The 19,847-nt window shown below is 31.4% G+C and overlaps 4 protein-coding genes and 1 non-coding gene across 5 annotated transcripts; all 5 read left to right on the top strand.

Moving 5' to 3' along the window:
* Positions 1-220: 220 nt before the first annotated feature.
* On the top strand, positions 221-294 carry TRNAV-CAC. The gene has a single exon. It is a non-coding gene; the product is annotated as a tRNA-Val (tRNA).
* A 468-nt stretch (positions 295-762) lies between these two features.
* LOC107032284 (PRA1 family protein A1-like) lies at positions 763-3,969 on the top strand. The gene is made up of 7 exons (XM_015233872.2): positions 763-1,141; positions 1,229-1,269; positions 1,364-1,442; positions 3,050-3,136; positions 3,214-3,302; positions 3,424-3,495; positions 3,584-3,969. Exons 1-7 carry the CDS (start codon positions 984-986, stop codon positions 3,685-3,687), a joined length of 630 nt encoding a protein of 209 aa, XP_015089358.1. The 5' UTR covers positions 763-983; the 3' UTR covers positions 3,688-3,969.
* Positions 3,970-8,131: 4,162 nt separating this feature from the next.
* Positions 8,132-8,988, top strand: LOC107002056. Its single transcript, XM_015199981.1, has one exon. The coding sequence runs from the start codon at positions 8,132-8,134 to the stop codon at positions 8,966-8,968; it is 837 nt and encodes a 278-aa protein (XP_015055467.1). The 3' UTR covers positions 8,969-8,988.
* A 4,694-nt stretch (positions 8,989-13,682) lies between these two features.
* LOC107032474 (glycerol-3-phosphate 2-O-acyltransferase 6-like) lies at positions 13,683-15,313 on the top strand. Its single transcript, XM_015234078.2, has one exon. It carries the CDS (start codon positions 13,745-13,747, stop codon positions 15,203-15,205), a length of 1,461 nt encoding a protein of 486 aa, XP_015089564.1. The 5' UTR covers positions 13,683-13,744; the 3' UTR covers positions 15,206-15,313.
* Positions 15,314-17,015: 1,702 nt separating this feature from the next.
* On the top strand, positions 17,016-18,889 carry LOC107032479 (UDP-glycosyltransferase 76E1-like). Its single transcript, XM_015234083.2, has 2 exons — positions 17,016-17,548; positions 17,673-18,889. The coding sequence occupies exons 1-2, from the start codon at positions 17,086-17,088 to the stop codon at positions 18,593-18,595; spliced, it is 1,386 nt and encodes a 461-aa protein (XP_015089569.1). The 5' UTR covers positions 17,016-17,085; the 3' UTR covers positions 18,596-18,889.
* The last annotated feature ends 958 nt before the right edge of the window (positions 18,890-19,847 follow it).

Genomic DNA, 19,847 nt, shown 5'->3' with positions numbered 1-19,847 from the left:
TAGCGTATGCATGAGATAAGTCTCTATTCATCACAATAACTCAAAAGTTTTACGTAAATAATTAATTCATATTAAAGACTCCATTGATGAACATTTCAGTCATATTTTATAAATTCTAAAATAATTATTCACGCATAAACTTTTTGAAATAAATCAATATCACTATAGCAATTTGATTTGAATATAATCAAATAATAAACCAAGAAACTCGTCCACATGTGTCTGGGTGGTGTAGTCGGTTATCACGCTAGTCTCACACACTAGAGGTCCCCGGTTCGAACCCGGGCTCAGACATTTTTATCTTTTCCATGTTTTCATTTGGTTTTTGGAGCTCCGATTAAATCTAGACCCGAAAACTCATAAAGTGCTTATTTTTTTGTGGTTTTCCACTCGGTGTTTGGATTTCCGACTAAATCTAGAATTCATATTATAGGGCCCATTTCAAAAACTCATACAATGCCCTTTTTTGTGGTTTTTCACTCGATGTTTGGATCTCCGACTAAATCTAGATCACGTATGATAGGGCCCATTCAGTTCCCCGAAAAATCATACCGTGCTTTTTAACTTTCCTTTTTTGTTTTACACTCGACATTCAGAGCCCACACTAGAGCTTTAATTAAATTCGAATTGACATTGATCTTTTTTTATGTCTCACTTGATATTCAAAGAATCAAAACCCGCTCATGTTAGAGCTTCGTTTAACTCCAAATCACGCACTATGTCACATTTGAAGGTAGCACTTCTAATCGAATTTTTTATACCCACGACTCGAACTTGAAAACTTAAAAGCAATCCTACCAACACTTCACCACAACCCTGGTTAGGTTGGTTTTATAACTTTCATCTTCATCATTCGTGCACCATTCCAAAAAAATTCAAACCATTTTACTACTCTCCGCAGAGCTGAACCCTTAAAGACTTCAGTCGCTATTTCCCCTTGCTTTGTGTCCGGTGAATTCTAGGGTTTCGCCTATTCTTCAACAATGGATTGGGGAACTGTAACCACAGAGGATCTAATTGAGGCTTTACGCGAAGTCGAGTGGTCATCTCCACCACGTCCCTTCTCTGAATTCTTCTCTCGCTTCACTTTCCCCCGATCTTATTCCAAATGGAACAGTCGACTCAAGTGTAATCTCTACTAGTACGTTCTCTTCATTGGCAATTCAATGCAGTAATTAGGTTTTTTTTCTGAATTGCATTTAAAATGTTTTTTTTTTATCTTTTGCAGTTACAGGACGAATTACTTTATTATGATTGTGGCTATTCTTGGTAAGGAAGGATTATTGAGTTATTTATATGAACTTTGGCTTTACAGTGTTTATTTGGAGCTCATAAGTACATTCATTTGCATTTTGTATTGCAGCATTGGGGTTTCTAAGGAAGCCACTTGCAATCGTTGCTGCGCTTTTGACAGCGCTTAGTATTGCTTTTCTAAATGACAGGTATTCTATTCTGATATGTTGGTGGTTTTTTGCCATAAGGGTTTTAGTTGACATACTATTTGCCTATATTTTGTATTGTTGCCTTCGCTTTTCTAAGGTGGAATGTGGGGGAAAGAGGGTAAATGGTTAGAATAAACAATGTGAAGGAGGAGGGTGAGGGGTGATAGTGGTAAAGGGGTTGGTTCTTTTCACGAGTCCGCGAACAACGCAAGTTTAAAAAGCCAGCTTGGATCAAATGCACAAGGTGGAACTTCATTATCAAAGGAAGGCAAATATGATTTGAATGGGTGTAACTAACTTCTATCGGCAAGCAAAGTTAAGGGATGTCAATACTCAATAGGCAAGTGGAAAAAATTGAACCTTTTCCAGATAGAGTAATACCTTGGCTTAGTCGTGCAACCAATGAAATATTTTCAAATTTTTTGTTAAGACATGGGACGTGGATCATCTTGAGTGGTGGATTAACCAGAGGCGAACCAAAGATTAGAAGTCTTTGTGTGCACCAATCTAAACTTAAAATAAAAACAACAAAATATGGCTTTATCTGGATTCGAACCTTGGTCTCATGAGTGGTACCTTTGGCTTGTACCAGCGGCACAAGGCACTCCTATGCTACTCATAAGTGCACTTTTAATTGTATCCTGTTTGTTAATTATATCCAGTTTCTACCAGTTTCCCAAGATAGATATACATATTTACACATATTTTTTCTGAAGTTAACAGGTGCATATGCCCCCCAACTTTGCATGTGGGTTCGCCTACGGGGTTAACACCTTTTGACATCTATGTCCTTGATCCACTCGTCTTTTTTGTTATGCTTTTGTGAAGGTCATTTATATTCTCTTTTATTTGAATTAAACTTGATGCATTTCCAAACTGTTTATTCATAAAATTTCAAATTCTCTTATCTATCATAGGGTTAAAAGTTAGCGTTCGTAGCTGTGAGTTATTTTTCTTTGAGGCTTTAAAATTGTAGTAGGTTGACAGGATAGTCTTTTGGTTTGGTCTACGAGTAAATAATACCCTTCTGATGCAGGGATGTAGTAGTGAAGTAAATGATTTTTTCATTCGCGACACATTAGCGTACCCTGCCCTCCATATGGAGAGAAAATAACGCAAGTCATTTGGACTCCTTGAAATTATTCTATGTATTACCCCTGGTCAATAATAATTCTTTCATATTAGAAGGAAAAACGCTCATGTTAGCTTGTCGCTTCAGGTTTTCTGGTTATGCATCAATAGTTAGAAGAATAACCGATTCCAACCATCTATTGGATATACTAATCTGTTTGTTAGAGATGCACGTCAAATGAATTTTGCCACCTAACATTAAAGTACAGATGTATCTCTTAACTGTTTTTTTTCCCAGTATAACATGGCTATTGCATATGACACAAATGCCATGATAGACTTTTTGAGTTCATTACGTAATTTTATTGGCATTTTTCCTGTAAATACTTTATAGAACATTCTTGATGCTAGATATTTGAATATATTATCTTTAATAATAATAAAAAAAAAATTCCACCGAAGAAATAAGGTTTTTGATAACTGCATTCAGACTTTATTACTGTATCTTTTAATGTTGCTAAGGATTGTTCCTGCAGTTTTGCAGGTACTTTTAGTGAAAAGGTGACAAGAACTGTCAGACAGTTTTCACCTCATTTAGCTGCAAAAATGAGGCCTGCACTCACGTAAGTATGCATGTACATTTGACTTCTTAAGCACACTGAGGCTGTATCTCTGGTGACATATATTTGATAATGCTCAGGCCGGTTATTCGAGGGCGTCCATCCACTAAAAGAGCAATATTCATTTGCGGAAGGCCTCGTTGGGTGTTTGTCTTTGTATTCTCTATAGGTACTGGAAATGTTTGTTCAAGTTTATGTTTTCTATCTTCCTTTCTCTTCTTTACTTTCATGTTGTATCTTTGGGAGTTGTAATCTGGAATTCTGTTTGATACTGTTGCGCAATCATGCAGTGAGTTTCTTCCTCTGGTTTGTTTCCTGTGGCCTCTTAACCGTCCTTTGGGCTTTTGGTATAGGTCTTCTTGGTGAGTTCTCTCTTCTTATTGTAATTTTGTTTTTTTGTTCAAATTCGATGTTATGATTGAATAAAACTCTGTTCTCTCTTTCTTTCAGCCACTCTTGCTCATGCAAGCTTCAGGAGTCCTAATTTGAAGGCTCGCCTCAATACATTTCGTGAAGAATTCCGAGCTGTCTGGCGCAACTATAGTGAGCTGTAGCTTCAGTTGAGTTCCGGTTGCTCTACCAATCTGCAATTAGATGTACTGATTCACTCATTATATTTTTCGTTGGCTTATCTGTAAATTAGCATTGTCTAATCAGTCTTGAAATAGTAACAAGTATGTGGTTCAGCAGTTTACATGCTTGTGGGATTAAGTCTATTTTCCTTTCTTAAAAGAAAAGGAAAATACTTGTCGATCCTGTACTTCTGAAATCTCTCTCCAGTTCGATATGAAAGTAGTGAAATGCTTACCTACTTGATTAAGAAATTACTAGTGAAATGTTGATGTGATAGCCAAATGGATTGATCTGTTTAGTGGAAGTTTAGATATAAGCTAAGATCATATGAACTACAACAAGGCATTGTTTTTGGTGTCTGTCTGAAATATTTGTATAGGAGTTAGCCGTACAATGCATTAGTTTCCTTTGTACCTATGCTGATACTAATTTCTGCAGTTTATATACATATTACGTTTAGGCATGTCTCTGGATTTCGGTCATAGTCTAGAGGGGTATATCCAAGGTAAAAAATGTTCTGTTTTATGGGCTGTGGTTAGTCAGGACATAAAAACAGCAGTCCTAGAACCTGCTCCTAGTTCACTTAAAGGTCTTGTGTGAGAAAAAGTTGTCACTAGAGGATCAGATTGGCTTGTGGCTAGCTTTGTAACACATGACAAGAAAATCAAAAAATAATATGAGATAGTACTCCAACTCAATACAAAGGTCCTCATAAAGTTTGTTTAAGAAAATAATTTTGATGCTTCGGACGTCAAATTCATAGGCTAATAGACACGACAAGTTGAAGAATTTGTCCCATCTCCAACATTAATCTCAAAAGAGAAGAATTACTATCTAAGCTAAATGAGAGGTGACAAATATTATTGTAAATTTCACTTTTGATAATAAAATTCTTACTCGTCAAAACTAAATATTTCTTTAAATTAGCCTTTTAGATTGATGAGGTCACTACTATCATGTATATGGAACACTTGTATCACAAGTATAAAAATACCTTTTTTGGGGGCTTCCAAGTGTGGTCATTTACGTATAGGTCTAACAATATTCTATCAGTAATTATTCAGTATCTCATACTTCCCCAATATAAAATTATATGATGAAGAAATTTTTTAATTTGATCATGAAAATATTTTCTTTATTTATAAATTTTTAAGTTTGAATAAGAGCTTGAGTTATGTTTAATCATAGTTTTTTTTTAATAAGTATTATACCTCCAATTTTTATGAACTAGCAAAATCACCAACTAAGCTAATTTACCTCAAACATCCAATATCCATTCACAAAATGTCATAGATTATAGATTCTACAAGTACAAGCTACTCATTGCTAATATTTTTTTTTTCACTTTTTTGAAATTAAAGTTGAAGACGACATTGTGTTTGGTTATGATTATAGTAAAGTAATAATTGGATCCTAAAAAAACATGAATTATGTGAATATGAAATAGAATTCAAATGAAGTTATTTTTATCAAAATTAAAATTTTAGGGTAAATATGGAACAGAAAATATAATGAAAGTAAGAAAAAATGAAAACAAATATTTGAATGTTACATTTTCTGAATTACAAATAACTTCAAATTTTATTAAAAATTTACACAACCAAACAATGATTTTTATATAAAATTGTTTTTTTTTTTTTAAAAAAAAGTAAAAAAATTTACGGCAGCTTGCGTAAGCAGAAAAAACTTGCCTTTCGTTAGTCTTTGTACGTATTTAGCTGTAATAATAATTAAAAAAATGACCAACTCATTTTCACTTTTAGGCCTCAATTGTCGTTAAATTGTATTTTTTTTACGGTAATTAACATTTTTTTTTATATCTCTAAAGTAATAATTTTGAATCTAATGGTACTTAACTAATGCTGGTAAGACTTTTGCACTTTTTATTAATGTGTGTATTTATTGCCGCTAAAAGTTATTTTATTTATAACGTGTTGTTCCTTTTTTTTCTCGTTAGTATCAGAATCCGGCTACATTTAGATATCTGGAGTGGCGGCATGCCACTCTTAACAGATTTTTCTTAATACTCAAGACTTGAATCCTAAACCTCTAATTAAAAATGCAATTATCTCGCTATCGTGCCACAATCATTGGTTATATATATATACTATAATATATTAATTAAAAATTATTATAAAAATTTATAATTTTAATTTTGAATTCGCCTCTAATATTATCACGAGACTTTGGGATTAAGGAGAAAGTGTCAATCTCAAAGATGACATGAATAATATCATGCGACTTGCTTATTGAGTTTTATATGATAATGTTTTGACTATAAATAATTAATAATGTTAAAAGCATTTTTGAGCCGTAAAAATATAATGATGGATAAAACTAACGCATTTGGAATAGTTCATGAATATATTTGATTCCTCTCACAAAAAGAAAAGAAAAATGTTTTTGAGCTATAAAAACATAACGAAAATAAGACTAATACACTTTGAATAGTTCATAGATTTGACCCCATAGCAGCACAAACACAATTATCTCATTAGAAATATGTCTTGAAATTGTATATTAAAATTTGAAACTTTATGATACAGCATATTTTATATAAGATTAAGTAGTAATAACAAATACGTGTATTTATAATCAACATCCTATATAAATGTCATTAAAGGTGTTAGCGACTCTGAAAACAATGTCATTAACTCAATTAGCTGGTAAAGAAAAATCTATTGTCACCAACGTTAGTTCCCTATATTTCTCTATTTCTTATTATCTCTTTCACTAGTTTATTAGAACTCTATTTTATGTAGTGATTATCATCATAAACATCTTGTAAAGCAAAATATGTATATCATAGAAAAAAGATCAAAGATGCATAATAATAACAATATGCTTCCTTTTTTCCTATTTAATTGTCCACTTTAGAAGTGACACACATATTAAGGCACCAATTATTATTATAGGATAGGTACAATTTTATCCTTAACTTAAAAAATTATCCAACTCCCCAAGTATAATAAATATATTTTTTTGATTTCAAAAAATATGCATTACAACTTAGTAGTACTAGAAATTTTCTAGAATTAAATAAGGGCATATTAAGAAAAAAATTATTGTCCTTTCTTAATTTGTTAAAATGTACAAGTAAATATGAACAAATATAAAAAAAAATATAAACAAGTAAATAGGTGCAGACGGACAGAGGGAATAATTTTGTTTCTTTGTAATACTCATGAGTAGGTTGAAATGTCAAATTAACAAGAAATAAAAACATGGTGCGGCAACAAAAATTAGAGCATTGAAAATATTAGTGAATACAATGAATCCTACCACTCAAAATTAATTCATTTGGTGACCTTAAAGTCTTTATATAAAATAATTAATCTTCACTGTTTTCTTAATGAATTAATGGACAAAAGTACAAGTGAGGAAGCCGTTGACATATTAAAGTCATATATAAAATATTTTGTTGACTTTGCATTTTTTGTTCTCTAATTAAAGCGTGCAAGAATATAAATTTTGTTCAGTTTTCTATGATATTATAAGTTTAATTTAACCAAAACCTCAAATAATTCATATATAGTCAGCCCTCTTATTGTACGTTCATGTATTTATTTATTATTTACATTGAATTCTTTTTCTTCTTTGATGACTCGAATCTGCCTACAACGATAATTTACAATCATAAATATAAAGGTGTATCAAATTAAATAAGAATGTTTAGAGTATTAGCTAAAGCAAATTACAAATCTTCCTTTTTCAAAAAAAATTGAGCTTATTTAAATGTGAATGCAGTTAGTAAGACCTTGTTATAACAATTATTCTATATTTATTAGAGCGATCAAGTTTTTTCTATTACCGACTTCCCAATTATGTTATATTATGTATTCTTTATAATTAAAACGTCCCAAAATAAATTTAGATAAACGATAATGTTATAAAAAAAATTGACGATAAAACTCAACGTGTGTCCGCAATAAATCCAGAATAATCATATTTTGTGCTTTCTGCTTCAATGTTTTAATTCTGCCAATAGATATCAGTTTGACACGTCAAATTAAAGAGCTGAGCTAGTCTTCGATTAATAAATAAACCTCCTCTTTAATATCAGTTTAAACTTTTAGATGAATCGACAATATAATTTAGTTGACATATAACATGGTTCAATCAATTCACAAAACCCTAGAGGCGTGGACCACTTCATATTGAAAATGTTTTTTTTAGAAACAAAAGAAAATTAACAAGGAGTAAAATATTTCGATAGGACATAAGTGTCAAGTTGCTGGTAAAGAAAGATAATTTCATATTATATTAATTATAGTCATGATATATGATTATAAATCATCTTAATTAATACGAAATCAAGCATGCTTGTCAATTATAAAACTCTCATTCTTTGCCGACCATGACCTCTTCTCTTAATTCATGTTAATCTCATCTTAATTCATCTTCTTCACATCATTAATTAATCCTATGGAGAAATTCAACCAAATTATAACATGGAGCTCAGAGGAACTACTAGGTTTAGGTCATGTTAATAAGTTTTATAGGTGTAGTTTTTGTAAAAGAGGTTTTTCAAATGCACAAGCATTAGGTGGACATATGAATATTCATAGAAGAGATAGAGCAAGGCTTAGAGAATTTTCAAGTGATCAAAATTTGCTTTCTTTGGATATTAACAACTCCGTTTATTCTCCTCCTCCTCGTCCTCCTCCTGGAAATGATGACTTGTTGCAACGAGATAATGAGGGAATAATTAGTAGCCCCTCGAAAAGGCCATGTGTTATGGTGAGTTGTGATCATAACCCTCCTCATCGTCATCCTCCTCATCGTCATCCTCCACATGATGTCTTGTTGCAACGAGAAGAATCATCATATGGTGAAACAACTATAAGTAGCTCCTCGAAAAGGCCATGTTTTACATATGATCAAGAAGAGGATCATTATGGTCATAATCTTTCTCTTGTAAATGGTGATTTGTTCCAACGAGAGGTATCATCAAACGATGAGACAATAATTAGTAGCTCCTCGAAAAGGCTATGTGTTACATATGATGAAGAAAATGATCATCTAATTACATCCAAGGTTAATTATTATGATCATAATGAAGAAGTGATTATTGGAGGTCATTTGCAATTACCTTTATTTAAGGAGACTCCATTAGTTAAAGAAGCAAGCAATTGTATGGAAAATGGGAAATTAGAAAACAAGGGCATGGAGCAAAATCATGTTTCAATATTGGATCTTGAGCTTCGGTTAGGGATGGACTCGACAGACACAGATCCACGATTTGAACTTCATAAGTTATGAATTTTAAGTTCATGTGATCTAAGTTTACATATTCAACGAATTTCTCAACAAATATACACAACTTTGACTTCAGGTTAAAGTTATTGAGTTTCATCGAATCGAGAGTTATAGTTTGTTATAAGATGTTGATCAAGTATACTTTCTAGAATCCATCAAAGAGGTACTTTTCTTTACTCATCCTTACAACTTCCCTCTTTTTAATTTATTTTATTTTTAATATGTAATTTTTATTTAAGTTAAACGATCAAAATCAACAAAAACATATTGTTGTTTTGTAATTTTTCTCTCTTTTCCTAAACCTTAAACATTTGGTAAGTAAACATACTTGTACTCCTATACTAAAAAAGATGTTTAATTCATGTTATATATTTTGGATCACAAATAGTTTTCTTGAAGTTTAGGTGTACTAACTCTAATGCTCTTTATAAAAAGAAAATGTGATGTCTATATCTATAACAACATTTCTTTATTCCTTTTTGTTTTGTTTTGTTAATTTTACTTTTCTTTGTTTTTGAGAGGAACAACACTTCCAATTAATGTTATTATTTTGAAGATAAGAAAGTAAAACATAGTCTAAATCAATGATAATATTGTTCTAAGTTTTGGGTGAAAGAACACTTTTCAGTTAATGAAATTCTTGTGAAAACAAATGACTTAAATATTTCTCTCATAGCTTATAATAAGAACAATAACATATCCAGTATATTTTCACAAATAGAATCCGAAGAAGGTAATACATATGAACACTTTTTTATCATGTAATGATTGCAAAGGACATAACGTATGTTTAACACTTAAAGGTGGCTCCTCATTTAGCCCTTCAACTCTGGTTCAAAAATCAGACTTTTATTTGACTTTGTATGTGATTAAAGTTTCGTTCTTGAAATATAGCAATCAACAAATGAAAATACGAAGATCTCTTTATATAGTTAATTATGAGCTAGAGTTTGAGGGTATTTTGGTTTTAAGTAATTTTAGCGGGATTTTGAGTTTGAAGAGCATGAGTTGGGTTCGTCTTGTCAATTTAATGGACTGACTCAAATGTAATTTGGACTTTATTTAAGTCATATAATATTGATTTAAAATCGAAAAAAATTACCTAAATACACAACTTATGTTACCATATTCACTAAAATCTCTACCATTTGAAAAATTACAAAAATCCCTACTCTCTCATTTTTTGGGATACATCACATACTCGATATATCAACTGGATGCGTCACTTTATGTGATATATCAGGATGTACACAATCTATTGAGATGTTGAGTGATGTATCCAACACTGAGACACGATGTATTGAGACGTATAGGGATGTATCTGAAATCAGAACATGATGTATCGGGACGTTTTGAGATGTATCCGAATTCCACCAAATTTAAGGAATTTTCATGATTTGAAAAAGATTAGAAATATAATGTAATTAGCTTTTAACACTATTGATTTGTGTAAAACTCCCTAAACATTAATCTGACTTTATCATGTAATTGGTTTTGATCAATATATAATGAATTTAAATTATGAATTAATCCAAAAATTTATATAAATTTATCAATAAAATTCGAGAATGTACAACTATTTTACCTTGCTATGTTCAATTCTCCATTTGTGTAACATCTTTATACACATATTAACGTGTTTTGAACTTCATCTCTTAAACATAATATATTAACATATTTTTTAACTTGATTTTAGTGAACAGTACTTATAAAATTTTATTTATTTTTATATATTATGAGGTATAACCTTTGTCACGACATTAATGACATAGCTCATCACACTTCTAGAAAAAAAATGCACAAAAGGTTGGTCCTCACTTTGATTAGCTGGTAAAAAAAGGGCAAGTGCATTAAAATTTGGAATGATATTGCTAAAGTATAATTTGTGGTAAAATCAAATATTTTATATAGTAAAATTTAAGGGTTTAATTTGGACTTTCTTTTGTTCATTATATCATTTGATTTCTTATTCTTATCGTAAATTGCAAATCAGCCGTTATTTTTTCCTTTGTTTTTATTTCTCTAGTGAAATGTTACTAGTCAAATTGAATGCGTCAAAAAATCAAATGCTCTGTAGAGCAACTGGCTTTGAAAGACTATTTGGGGGTAAATATTATTTTAGGGACGGAGATTGAAACATATAAAGATTGAGCAACTGGCTTTGTTAGATCGTTTGATGTTTTTAAGACTGTCAATAGTTTGAGGGTGAAACTAATAATTTACGTAGAGTTTAGAGGTATTTTTAATGCTTCTCTCTAAACAAAATAATGAGATTTTTCGTTAATTGTCTCTTTCGATATGATAATTAACTTTATTAGTTTAATTAAATGAATTGGACTTAGAACAACAGGCTTTGTTAGATCGCTTGATGTTTTTAAGACTGTCAATAGTTTGAGGATGAAACTAATAATTCACGCCGAGTTTAGAGGTGTTTTTAATGCTTTCTCTCTAAACAAAATAATGAGATTTTTCGTTAATTGTCTCTTTCGATACAATAATTAACTTTATTAGTTTAATTAAATGAATTGGACTAAGAGATCACATTTGTTAATTTCTATCTTTTCGTAGGCTAAACTAAACTAACCTACATTATTCCGAAGAATCATTAATAAGAAAAGGGTAACTTAATTTAACAAGTTGTGCTAATCATTAAATGCTAGAGATCTCAAACAACGTAGCAATAGAAGTGCATAAATGTATAAGCTATGTAATGGCATAAACTAGAAAAATAAAGATTACACAATAAATTTCAAGCATATTAAAATGGGGATTAATTCAATATATCCTACTATAGAGAAATGCACTTTGGAACGCGAGGATGGAAATGGATGGATCCATTTTTCTTTCTGATGAATCCACGTCCCACTTATGAAATTACATTCTTGAATAAGTTGTCGTATGAGTTCACTTGCAAGTCAGGTAAATCAAGCCATGAAGTGGCTAATTATGTACAAAAGGTTATTGCTGAAACTCTTTCTTATGAGTGCACTACATTTACCAGGAAGGATAAGTATATGGCTCTTGCAAGAAATGATGGCATAATTGTAAAGAACACTTGAATCAAGTTGTAATATATATGTAGGGTAAAACTAACATATCTTATGAGAAATTTCAAATATTAAAGTTATTTGTATTGAGTTTGTAATAGAAAAGTGAGGTTAGAAACTTAAATATTAGTATATCTATTTTCAATATTTTCTTTATAAAATTAGATAATATTTTTCTAAGTAGAAGCGAACAAATCAAAAAGGAATCGAATGAGTAAATATATATATATATATATATATATATATATATGTTGTTTGAATAGGCTGTCTATACTTTAAAAAACTAACAATTGAATAATAAGATCTACGAATCAAATCGATAAAATTTATATGATATTATTAAACTTGTGGGTACAGAGTTTTGATTATGACAAATATGTAGTTAATATGATGCCAAACAATCTAAGCCGCTCTACTTTAGTCTATCGCTGCCGATTTCTCCAAAGTTTGGCAAAAGAGTACCCAATAGTACAAAATATATTTTGAGATTAATTAATATTTATAACCAAATACAAAATAAAATATTTCACAACTTATAGATTATTATTCTTTATTCCACCGATCAAAATATATTCCGAAATTTATTAATGTTTAGAGAGGTTTTTGTTAAGCTTGTGCACATTATGCACAATGGTGGAACCATTTTTGAAATGATTAAATTCTAATGAAAGTAGAGATTTAAATTCTAACACCCTCAAAAAAAGCTTAAGCCGACCTACTATATGTCTGCCTAAGCCTCTATGATGAATAAATTGTGCCACTTCTTAAATATTCTACATATTTTACTACGTGCTAATTGCTAAAAATGTACAAAGTTAATGTACATAAAAATTATATTCCAATAAATTTGAAATATGGATAGTCCCTTTTCTTCTATTGAAAAAATAGTGAATAAATTTTAGGTTTAACAAATATAAAAATTATATTGGTATGTTATAGTTATAGTTTGTATAATTGCTTTTTATAATAAACTTTAAGTTTGCTATGGAGCATCAGATTTGTATAAACCATTGTCAGTCTCTCGTTTGTATAAAACATAGCGATTGTATATGTATATCGATTTAAGAATTGTATATATGTAACTATAATGTATATGTATCAATGATTGTGTTTGTATATCTGCATAAAATTTAAGTTTATATACAATTAAATTGAAATGAAACATTTGTATATCAAATATATATATCTCACTTTATACAACACAAATTATACATTGTAATTTGCATAATTTGTGTTTGTATAAAGCGAGAAAGAGAGAAAGGAAAAAGAGAACTGGTAGGAGAAGATCCGTATTTGTTTAATTATAAGTGTATAGGATGAAAAAAAATGTATTTTTTTTGTACATACATTTTTTTTCGCTTTATACAAACACAAACACAAGTTATACATTTGTGTTTGTATAAAATGAGATAGGCGAGGAAGAGTGGCGTGCGAGCTTTGGGAGAGCGACAAGCGAGATTCGCTGGGAGAGAGGTGAATAACAACTATTTGTTACATGTTATAATCAAATGTAATTATGGTTATAGCGTTTAATTTGAATTTATAATTTATTATTTATAAAATTTTCCCAAAAATAAATAGGTAGGTGCCAAACTTCCTAGCTCTTACAAGAAGCATATTAATTTTGTCAATTACTCTTATTCATTTATATATAGAGAATTGTACATATATAGAAGTTACTTCTTCTATGCTTTTCTCTTGAACAACTTACTCAAATTAAGCTAAGAAAAAGATGGCGATAACGACGTTTCCTATGATCGAAAAATGTACATCGATCGATCGAGAGAATGACATAGTTGTAACGGACTTGGATGGAACATTACTACGTGGTAGAAACTCTTTTGCTTATTTCGCATTGGTAGCTTTCGATGTTGATGGGGTCTTAAGGTTACTATTTCTTCTCTTAGCTTCGCCTATCGCGGGGATTCTTTATTATTTCATCTCAGAGTCTGCTGGAATACAAGTTATTGTCTTTGCTACTTTTGTAGGGATGAAGGTTTTCGATATAGAATCAGCAGCACGAAACGTGCTACCAAAATTCTATTCAGAAGACCTTCATCCTGAGTCTTGGAGAGTATTCTCATCGTGTGGGAAAACTTGTGTTTTGACTGCCACCCCTAGGATAATGGTGGAGCCCTTTTTGAAGGACTACTTAGGAACAGATATTGTTTTAGGGACTGAGATTGAAACTTATAAAGGTAGAGCAACTGGCTTTGTTAGACCACCCGGAGTTCTTGTTGGGAAGAACAAAGTTGATACTCTTACAAGCACTTTTGGAGATACTCAACCTGATATTGGCTTGGGTGATCGCGATACTGATATTCCTTTTATGACATTGTGTAAGGAAGGATACTTTGTACCTTCAAACCTAAAAGTAAACGCGGTAAGTACAAAAGTACTTCCCAAGCCTATTGTATTCCATGATGGTCGTTTCATCAAAAAGCTTACACCACTAGTCTCTCTCCTCATCATTCTTTGGATCCCATTAGGGTTTCTTCTTGCATGTGTGCGTCTCAGTGTCATGTCATTCCTCCCTATACCTCTTCAATACTACGCGTTTTTGGCCACTGGCATTCGTCTAATCATTAATGGAATACCACCATTACATATCAAGAAATCCAAAGGTCTACTCTTTGTTTGTTGTCACAAGACGATCCTTGACAACATTTTTCTCTCTGTTGCATTGGATCGTCCTGTTCCAGTCGTTACATACTCTACTTCACGGTTTCTCAACATTTTTTCACCCATTAAAACTATAACACTCACTAGAGATCGAGCATTTGATGCTTCCATGATCAAAAAATTGTTAAAACAACGCGATCTCACAATTTTCCCTGAGGGGACTACGAGTCGTGGACAATTTCTTCTTAGGTTTTCTTCATTATTTGCTGAAATTACCAATGAGATTGTGCCTGTGGCAATGGAGACTAAGATGAGCATGTTTCATGGCACAACAACGCGAGGATGGAAATGGATGGATCCATTTTTCTTTCTGATGAATCCACGTCCCACTTATGAAATTACATTCTTGAATAAGTTGTCGTATGAGTTCACTTGCAAGTCAGGTAAATCAAGCCATGAAGTGGCTAATTATGTACAAAAGGTTATTGCTGAAACTCTTTCTTATGAGTGTACTACTTTTACCAGGAAGGATAAGTATATGGCTCTTGACACAATTGTGAAGAATCCTTGAATCAACGCTAAAATAATAATGGAATTTTTTATTTTGATTGACCCTTTCAATAATGATGCAAAAAGATTAGTTAGCCAAAAATATTATGAAAGTAATAAATTTAATAAATGTTTGTATAGATTTTACTTATATATATATCATGCATCATTTTTATGTGGGATTGAATATGTAGTAATGTATTTATTTGATGATATAAAGTTTAAAATAACAAAATTGTCGTTGGCACGCTTATGTGTACGCAACAACAAATTACTTAATTAAGGGAAACTTATAATCAAAATGCTGCCAAATCATCTAAGCCTCCCCATCTAATTTTTTTTTTTTAAAAAAAACGTTTTCAGAAAATATTTTCTAATCACCTAAGAAGTGCTAACCCGGCCATCCAATCTAGTAAGACCTTAATTATTCATTATCATGTGCATAAAGGATATATAAGACTGAGATAGCGAGAAGTAGAATAAAAGAAAGAACAAGACAGAATATGAGTATATTAAGTTTGAAGTCGATCGAACAATCATAACCTATATATCATATCATAAAATATTGAAATTGAACTTTAAATTATGAAATCATACCGAATTCATATGATATCATAATAATATAGTAATATTTTTTGATAATTTGAAATATAAAATCATTACTTAAAATTATTAGTTCAATTACATAAATATAACCTAATTTGAAATCATAATATAAAATACATGTCAAAAGGGGGCTAAAAAACATGCACATTTAAAGAGATCAATTATTCTTGATATTATTTTCTCGACAGTAAATATAGAATTATTGGAGTGGAAAAGTACATATTACAAGTCAAAAGGGAGGCTGGCTTTAAAAAAAGTAAATGTTCGAAGGAAAAACAAACCTTCCCCATTTAAGAGATCAATTATTCTTGATATTATTTTTTCTTATAGTACAATAAAAATAAAAATGTGAATTACATGGAAATATTTTTGGGAATTAGTCAAGAAATTCGCATAAACACAAATTTTCTGTAGATTTTCATACTAATCTTCAGAAAAATTTCCATCTAATTTACATTTTTTTAAACATAAAATTATTGAACTTAAAAACGTACATATTATTTATCTTTATTATATACTCCCTCAATTTCATACTATGTGAATTTTTGAACCAATGAACACCTATTAAACAAATACAAGGACATGATATTGACCATATTTTCTAATATTTTTTTAAAAAAAAAACATATTTTCCACTATTGTTGAGAATATCATTAACTAATAAAAGGGTGTTCTCTCTAATAGTGAGATCTCTTCTAATAGCTTAAGATTTTAGATAAGATAGTCACACACTTCAACATTGTACTAGCGATAACACACTTTTATATGACACTTCATGTTAATAGGGAAAATTACGTAGTAAAGCGAATATATACTAGTTAATTAGCTAACATAGCTAATACCGTTTGCATTAGTTACAATTTAGAACTTACTTCTAGCTACAATTACAGTCTCTCTCGCCTCTCTCCCCCTCTCACTCTCTCTCACCTCTCGCTAGAATCGCACTCGCCACTCTCCTTTTTTTCAATCATCTCTCCCACGCCTCTCTCATCTCCCTGTCCAGTCTCTCTTTTGATTCCCTTCTAACAATCTCTCTCTCACTTTGTACAAACACAAATGACATATAGAACGTGTGTCTATTTATTCGAGTTTTAAGTATTTACTTGTGCACAAGAAAAGTTGGAGGACATAAATGTGAACTGAGACAAAGTTAATAAATATTTTGGTACATATTATAAAATTTGAGCAAAAACTACTAGATCCGCCTCCGGAGTTATAAATAAACTTCCTTCAACAACACTACTACTACTACTACAAATAACCTCTTGAAAGAAGAGAAATTCCAAGATAGTAAAGATGGAAGTAGAAAGAAAACAAAGTGTAATACTGGTGCCATGCCCATACCAAGGGCATTTAACACCAATGCTACAACTTGGTAGTATCCTTCATTCACAAGGCTTTTCTGTTATAGTTGCACATACTCGACACAATGCTCCTAATTATACCAATCATCCACAATTCGTCTTCCATTCTATGGATGACGGATTACAGAGAATCGACATGTCATTCCCTAGTGTTGAAACTTTATATAGTATGAACGAAAACTGCAAGGTACACTTGAGAAATTACCTCGTCACGATGATGGAAGAGGAAGGTAATGAGCTCGCTTGTATCGTTTATGACAGTGTCATGTTCTTCGTCGATGATGTAGCTACTCAGCTAAGGGTTCCTACCGTTGTCCTGTACACTTTCAGTGCTGCATTTTTGCACTCTATGATCATCATTTTACAGCAACCAGAAAAATATTTTCCTTTTGAAGGTATGCGAACAGTTGCAATTTACACATCCTCTGTTTCAAAATTTAAATTTAAAAAAATTATGTTTTTCTTTCATTCCGTTCTGTTTTTAGTTAAGTGTATATTGATTACTCACTAGAATTCCAGATTCTCAGTTGATGGATCCGTTACCGGAGCTTCATCCCCTCAGGTATAAGGATTTACCATTTTATGTCATGAAAAATACAATTCCAGAATGGGATCTAGAGTTTCGTAGAGCAATGTGTGATATAGGATCATCTGTCGCGACTATTTGGAACACGATGCAAGACTTGGAGGATTCAACATTGTTACGCCTTCAAGAACATTATAAGGTGCCCTTTTTTCCAATAGGACCTTTTCACAAAATGGGGCCTTTGGACTCATTGAGTAGCATATTTGAAGAAGACAACAGCTGCCTCGAGTGGCTCGATAAACAAGCCCCTAACTCTGTTCTCTATGTCAGCTTGGGTAGCCTAGCGATGATTAATGACAAAGAGCTAATCGAGACTGCTTGGGGATTAGCTAATAGTGAACAACCTTTCTTGTGGGTTATTCGACCTGGATCTATATCTGGATTTCAATGTGGTGAGGCACTTCCTGATGGTTATGAAGAAATGGTAGGAGAAAGAGGACGGATAGTGAAATGGGCGCCACAAAAACAGGTGCTTGCACATCCCGCGGTAGGAGGGTTTTACACACATTGTGGTTGGAATTCTACGGTTGAAAGTATTTGTGAACAAGTCCCTATGATATGCAGGCCATTTATAGCAGACCAACTGGTGCACGCGAGATATCTGAGCCAAATATATAAGGTTGGATTTGAATTAGAGGTAATCGAGAGAACGGTCATAGAGAAAACAATAAGGAAACTCATGTTAAGTGAAGAAGGGGAAGATGTGAAGAAAAGAGTAGTAGACATGAAACAAAACATAGTTGCTGGAATGCAGATTGATGGTACTTCACATAAGAATCTCAAGGATTTAGTAGACTTCATTTCTGCCTTGCCATCACGACTCCCTCCGCCAACGCCTGTTGTTGTAGGGTCCTGAAGTTAGAACAATTACATATATTTGTTGCCTGCTAGCTTGGCAAGACAACAAGTTCTCTAATCACAAAAGAGGAAGAATAAGACTAGAAATATCTTGGTGGCTATGTCAATGCCATTGGGCCAATGCTAGTTTCTCATCTTAGTTTATTGATTTTGGTTTAATAAAGTTTGGAAACTTTGACATATTGTTTCCTAGTAGTTATATATAACTGAGTAATATTACATTTATGATAAATTGTTTCTTAATTGCTTCTTACCCTCCTTGAATTAAATGTATCAATGCATATTCATATCATATCAAATTGTTACTAATCGGAGATCGGACGATTAGGATACCTGATCATCCATGAACGTAATCAGAAAATTTCAATAAGTGGAGATTTACGCATTTTTTGACATATTATTGATGTATGTAACACATAAATTCGATATTGTTGAAGCAATTTTATTAGCAGCCTGTTTTTTTTTTCTTTTTCTTAATCCTCCCAGTAGCTCCTATCCCTTTTGCTCCCTTGGTGACTCAAACTCGTAACTTTCGTATTGCCTTTTCGACTACTATTTTCTTAATTACTTTCGTTTGTTGAATTTCTTTCTATTGGTGTTTAAGAATTGCCCAAGTGTTTCCTATTCATTCGAGGCAAAATGCAAAATAGAGGTGTGTTATTTTAAATAGCATAATGTCACAATTGTGATAACTAATCCTACGTTTAGAGTGTAAGCACTACTATTGAGCATTCCTATTTATTAAAAAAAATAAATGTTAGTCAACTACTCTAATAAGAGCTTTGGTAATTTTCTTGCATGATAACTAAGAAGGAATTGAATAATTACGCAACATTAGAAATTTAAGTTTTATCTATTTACAGGTAGAGTTAGAATAGGGTAATGCTAAATGGCAGAAAATTTAGTCAAAATTTGATTAGAAAATTAAAAAATCTATAATTTTTTTCAATATTAAAATAAACTAATTTTTTTTTCTTTTTTTAGTTATAAGATATTGAAATTAAAATGGTAAAAGTGTTCAAAAAGGTAAAATAATATAAGTAAAATCTTATTCTGATCAAATTCTGGCCATATTTTCTGACAAAAAATCTATAATATTTTTTCAATTTTAAAATAAATTAATCTTTTTTTCTTTTTTAGTTAAAAGATATTGAAGTTAAAATGGTAAAAATGTTCAAAGTAAGTTTAAGCAAAAAGTTATGTTATCGAGTTTTGTCAAATTGGCAAATATCACAACAGTTTCGTCACTA

The sequence above is a fragment of the Solanum pennellii genome, chromosome 10 (genome assembly GCF_001406875.1).
Source record: "Solanum pennellii chromosome 10, SPENNV200".
Taxonomy (NCBI): Eukaryota; Viridiplantae; Streptophyta; class Magnoliopsida; order Solanales; family Solanaceae; genus Solanum; species Solanum pennellii.
This window is presented reverse-complemented; position numbering and strand designations above follow the sequence as displayed.